This window comes from Rosa chinensis, chromosome 1, assembly GCF_002994745.2.
Source record: "Rosa chinensis cultivar Old Blush chromosome 1, RchiOBHm-V2, whole genome shotgun sequence".
NCBI lineage: Eukaryota > Viridiplantae > Streptophyta > Magnoliopsida > Rosales > Rosaceae > Rosa > Rosa chinensis.
This window is the reverse complement of record NC_037088.1, coordinates 45638866-45644865: the sequence shown is the minus strand read 5'-3', so window position 1 is coordinate 45644865 and position 6000 is coordinate 45638866. Positions and strand designations below refer to the sequence as shown.

Sequence of the window (6000 nt, the reverse complement as noted above, 5' to 3'; positions counted from 1 at the left end):
CACTTAACCAAGCCCAACTCGTCCCACCTTGGTTTACACAAACCTCTTGTTCGGTAATGGACTAACAATAAGCATTTTGGACCTATTTTAAAGGATGGTTTTGACATGTAAGGAAATCTCACTTTTACGGGTTGAAGGATTACTGTAACAGTGTAACGTGTGACAAAAAATTAAAATTTTAACCAGACAACAATATAAATTTACATGCATCACGTTGCTTGGCTGGCCAGAGAATGTGCTTCTGCGGAAGCCAAAAGATGGCGGCCAGCGGCAGTCAATCAAATTGTATTTTTTTATCATATGGCTGCTGACCATTTTGAACTTGTCGTTGAAGACCCAAGTCCGTCATGAGCAAGAAATATGATATTCAATGGCGGACTACACGACGCATGGCGAAATGTCATGGAAGATGGTTGATGAGGGAGTGTCAAGTCTATATTCCAACTCCAAAGACCACTACTTCATTAGCAAAACTCAGTAATCCTAATGAAAGCAGTCACTTCTATTCTCCACAAAGTTACAGGATCCCAGTCTCCGATTCGATGGGACGAGCACGACTTGACCTTGATCGGTTCCGGCTCCTCTGGGCGTGTCTTCTTGGGCAAGGATCAGTCCAGATCGCCTATTGCTGTCAAAGAGGTATTTCTTTTTTGCCGTTTTGGGTCTTCATTCTGTATTCTAGTCATAATTTTGGATTACTTTGCTCAGTTGCTGGGTTTTGGCTATGGACTCTATTTCTTTTGGCTCTGTTCTTGTTGACTTTATTTGGATTGTGGTTAGGAGTTCGTCTATCTCTTTCTGATTCTCAAATGGGTTCTTACCAAGTTTAGCTTCATAGTTCTTTTGCTTGTGACCTTTGTGAATTTTGGAATTGGTGTCCTAAGTTTCTTTCCTCCTTTTCTTTTTTAGTTATTAGTTATTTCTCGGTTTAATTTCCTTTAGTTCAATTTTGTGTTTTTCATTGTTCAATCCGGGTTTTGGTTTTAAACATCATTTTGGTCTATTTTGAATTGAATGCTTATGTTTACCGATAAATTCTAGACTGCTTTTTGCCATCTATATGATGATTGTGATGTTGGAACTCAAAGTTGAGTCCACAGAAGAAGTGTGGATTACATTAGTCGAGTTTGTTTTGGAGATCATCAGACACACATGAGTTGAACTATTGCATATGCATCATTACTATCTCACAATCTTTCTTAACTGCCACATAAAAACCAGATAGGGAACATAAGTATACGCTACAAAATCAAAGGCCAGCCTTCTCACTTCTTCATTTACAAAACGATCCAAGTAGCATATTATTTGTTCTGTGTATACTTCTTTCTACATCTGAAAATTTAAGTTTTCCTAATATTTGGAACTTATGACAGCTAATGTCCTGTTTGTTAGTTGGTTTTGATACTGATCAGTGATTTTATTGTCATGAGTAGGCTCACATCAGGGAGCTTGATGAAGTGAAGCTTCTACAAAAGTTGTCTCATAAGAACATTGTCGTGAGTAGAGCCTCTTGTATTTATTTCAGTTCTTGAACTCTTTCACTTCTCTGACGTTTGTGGTTTCTCAGAAATATTTGCGTGAGGAGACAAAGGAAGAAACCTCATATATTCTGTTGGAATATGTTCCTGGTGGATCTATTATTCTATTTCAGCACATTTGATGAAGGGACCTTTCGATGAGGATGTAAGTTCACACAAACCTAATTTGCATCTGCAGGTGTTTAAATGCTAAATTTTGTAAATACTTTTGAGCAGAAAATAAGAACGTACACTCAGCAGCTGTACACCAAAAAGAAATCACGCATGGTGACATTAAGGTACTTTGCCTTACCTGCTTGTGATATGCTAGTATAATAAGGTCTTTTTCCTTTTTTCCTAATACTGTACTTGTGAGTGGATAATATCTATAATGATATGAACTTGCAGGGAGCAAATATCCTTATTGATGCTGATGGATGCATTAAACTTGCAGATTTTGGTCTATCTAAACAGGTGGTTGAGCTGGCACATAAATTTCATTTCCTTTAATTTTTCGTTTATATAATTAGTGTTTATTATGTGGTGTTACTTCCAGTATGCATATATCTAACTGAGAGCTGGTTATTGTAGGGTGCACAACTCTGGATGGCTCCTGAATTCCTTCTCCAGAAGGATCTGCATAATTGCAGGCATGCTATTTGATGATGATGATATATCATTCTAGTTCTCTATTATCTTGCGAGTATTAAGAGTTTCTTTATATAAGGAAGAGAAGGTACAAAAGACTTATTTGAGAGAAGCAAAGGCCACATATACTTGATAGAAATAGAAGTGTAGATTTTCTAATACAGCCATGGTCTAAACTTCAGGATTGGAGAAAATTTTAGTTGTCTAACATATCTGTGAGGGCTAGGTAATGCAAGACCTACAGCTTTGTTACCCGCTTGCAGATTAACCCTACTCTAAAGCTAAAGCTTTTTTTCGTCTGGAAGTCTCCATGATATTGTAAGACTCGTCCTATAAAGTTACGCAAAGAAAACCAATCAAGAGTCAATATTTGAGTTGATTTTAAATTTCTATAAGAGTATTCTAGGGTCTACTGCTATTAATAGTCTATTTGAGTCTTAGGATAAATACAATGTCCCTAAGTTCTGTAAGGGTCTCTTGTTTTTTAACAATTCTTTTGGTACTTTAAGAGTGTATGGAAAATGCATTTTAAGCTATAAATAAGGCCACTCGCAAGGCAAATCACAAATGGAATGAATGAAAATTGAGTATTGTTGAGTCTTCTCCTCCCTATATTTTCTGTCTCTCTGTTTTCCTTCAAATTACAGCAACTTAAAACTTTCTTTTCCTAAATTCTCCAGTTACTCAGACCTCTACCACCTAAAGCTCAGCATGACCATAAGCTATCCATAGTCATACAAATCCTTTCATTGTCCTACTTCACTAGTTCACTGCCTCTCTGCTAAAGTATGTACATTTAGATTAAAGGATGTGCGACATGAATAAAGAGTTTAAGTGATGTTTTCGATGAATGATTTCTAGCTTCTTATTGCAAATGTTAATTTCTTCTTTCTAAAAAATGTGATGTTATGGGTCTTTTTGATCATGGTGGAAAAGACTTGTAATTCAGGAATGAGTATCCTTTGAAATCATACAGCCCAGTAAAAATATAGGGTCCAACATTTTGTGTACCAGTTATGTTTACTAAATGAATGACAGTATATATGTTAGTAGCTTATTTGTTGGGGATAAATAAGGTTCATGAGATTGAAGAAAGGAATCACTATTACATTATTTGATATATGAAATTTGGTATTGGGATCCCTAGCAGTACTTCTAGTAACCTAGGCAAACTAGTGTTGGTCCTTGGTAGAGAGTTTCATGGTGATGATTAAAATTCTGCATTATCTATTTATTGTCCATTATTTCCTGGATAACTATAAAGCACTGACATTTGAGAATAATTCTTTAGATTTACTGATAAGCCTGATATATGGAGTGTGGGGTGCACTGTTATTGAGATGGCCACTGGAGATCCTTGGAGGGGAAATTACCACGCGCAGGGGTAATAATTCTGCTTATTTTTTAAAGAAATTAAAGAAAATGTTTTCTCCCATATGTTTCCACTGATGAATCATTCTTCAGGCCTCTTTTTTCAAACATATGGAGAAATCAGATTCTGTTCCTCCAATCCCCGACAATCTTTCTTCTTATGGGAAACAGTTTTTGAGACGATGTCTGCAAAGGTAAGCTAATGCTGTTGTCTAAACTCAATTTAGTATAGTTCCAGTACTAAGATTTGCATTAGTACGTTCTTTTTTATTTACTTATGCATAGGGGTAGGAGTAATATTGAAATTCAACATGTAGATCAAAACAGAGATGGCTCTATTTATATGTATCTTGAACTTATGATTCTTTTGGTCCCCATGGCAGGGAACCAAATTTGAGGGCATCTGCATCCCAGTTGCTTGAGGTAATTCAAATTTGGCTAATTTTTTTCCTTATGTAATTAGGATTTTTCTTCTAATTCGCCCACTTCCACTGTAAATTGTGCCTTCTTGTCTGCTGGTTATATCCCAGCTGTGGAAATTTTATTTCCTAAATTCTTATATTCCTTCTCCCCAATCAAATGCAGGATCCAATCATAACCAGGAAAAACTTCAGGCACCCATCTGGAGCTGGTACAGTTGTTGGAGCTGTTGCTGCCCCCGTCATCCACCAGCAACACGTATTTACCCCAGCTGCTCCCAAGCAACGCATTGTTACCCCTGCTGCTCCCAAGCAACGGCTTGTTATCCCAGCTGCTCCCAAGCACCGGCTTGTTATTCCCGCTGCTCCCAAGCAACGGCTTGTTATCCCCGCTGCTCCCAAGCAACGCATTGTTATCCCTGCTGCTCCCAAGCAACGCATTGTTACCCCGCTGCTCCCTCCCAAGCAACAAATGGTTACCCCTGCTGCTCCCAAGCAGCGCATTGTTACCCCATCCACACAAGGCATTGTTACCCCGCTGCTCCCTCCCAAGCAACACATGGTTACCCCTGCTGCTCCCAAGCAGCGCATTGTTACCCCATCCACACAACGCGTTGTTCACTCAGTTGCTTCACGTCCTGCTGCTAGTCAAGCTACCCGACCTCCAGTCCACTCCAGTTCTCATTCACATTTGAGTTCCAATTCCGGTGTGAATAACAGTTCATCTGTGAGCCTGAACTCCAGCTCCCATTTGAGTTCCGGTACACATTTGAGTTCTAGTTCACGCATGAGTAACAACTCCCGTTTGAGTACCTGGTTGGGTCCCAATGCGACATCCATATCTGGTTCCAAATCCAGATCTAGTCCCTCGCAACATGTAACGAAACACAATATGTTTTCCAAAGCATCTTGAGTTTGTTTGGGTTGTTTCAAAGATAACCGCATCAGCTTCTGATCCTATCACCTCCCAAACGCAACATGTTGTACCTTTATTTGTATTTGCTTGCCTTGCATAGCTGTAGCACTGTTGCCTACAAAATTTCTTGTATACATGAGGCTTTATACCTTTTAAAAAAACACTGAATAAGTAATGAGTAATGAGATTCCAATATCATATTCTATCACAGAAAGAATGTATTTTTACCTCAGTTTATTTCTCTTTTTGCTTTTGTTTTTACGAATTTTGTTTAAAATGCTGCCAGACTCCTCAAATTTACAGTGATAAGAAAAGTAGAAAACTGACATATGCAGAAAAATTGAGAATAAAAAACAAGATCAGTAATTGCTTCTATTTTCCTTTTCTTTGTTTCTCTTTTCATCATGATTTGAATATTCGTATATTTCAGTTTTCATTATCCTTCTTGATGCAATGAAGAATGGTCTAGGATGCTCCATAGCACTAATGCAAGTCAGAGATAGACCCAGAATCAAGCTTTGAAGCACAAATGAAGATGCCATCAAATGACTTTGTAGCACCACCTCTAATATGATTCTGCCCATTTTGTTTTAAACTTAATAGGCTCAGGTATGTTTCCACTGTCGCTTAAATCTAAATCCCTGAGTTGGTCAGGGATGTAAATATTCCCAAGCCCTCCAATACAAAATTACAAAGTACTTGCAAAGAAGCCAGCTTTAGTGTTTGTGTGTGCTATCAACTGTTGAATAAGTGCAGTTAGTGGACATGGTCGTGCCATTTGAGTGAGATATTATGTGTAACATTGTTTTTGATAAAATGGAAGTCGTCTTTCATTCCAAACAAAAACTTGTATTACATGATCATTTTGTTTTCATATTCTTTATTTGTATGAAAAATTGTACGAGGCCGCACCCAAAAAAAAAAAGTAAACAGTGATTTTGCGAGTTTAGCGAGTGTCTGAACTCTGCACCAAGCCAAAATTGTTTTGGTCAACCAAAGCACATCAAAAACAGAATAATTTGAATTCTCACCCAATGAATGAGTTTAATAATAGTGTTGTTAAGAATAATGGAAGTACTGAGTCTTCTAATAGCACTTAATTAATTCCCTAAGCTTTTTCTTCTACAAA

At 37.7% G+C, this 6000-nt stretch overlaps 1 protein-coding gene across 3 annotated transcripts; it reads left to right on the top strand.

Annotated features, from left to right (window-relative positions):
• Nucleotides 1-249: 249 nt before the first annotated feature.
• Nucleotides 250-5148, top strand: LOC112187231 (translation initiation factor IF-2-like). Of its 3 annotated transcripts, none has more exons than XM_024325953.2 (10): nucleotides 250-639; nucleotides 1434-1496; nucleotides 1568-1683; nucleotides 1755-1816; nucleotides 1926-1991; nucleotides 2109-2167; nucleotides 3457-3549; nucleotides 3630-3730; nucleotides 3920-3959; nucleotides 4122-5148. In XM_024325953.2, exons 3-9 carry the CDS (start codon nucleotides 1660-1662, stop codon nucleotides 3956-3958), a joined length of 444 nt encoding a protein of 147 aa, XP_024181721.1. In that variant the 5' UTR covers nucleotides 250-639; nucleotides 1434-1496; nucleotides 1568-1659; the 3' UTR covers nucleotide 3959; nucleotides 4122-5148. The 3 variants fall into 3 exon arrangements, with proteins under 3 accessions (XP_024181721.1, XP_024181703.1, XP_040369645.1); XM_024325935.2 differs by having other exon boundaries at nucleotides 2109-2253; XM_040513711.1 differs by having other exon boundaries at nucleotides 2109-2483.
• The last annotated feature ends 852 nt before the right edge of the window (nucleotides 5149-6000 follow it).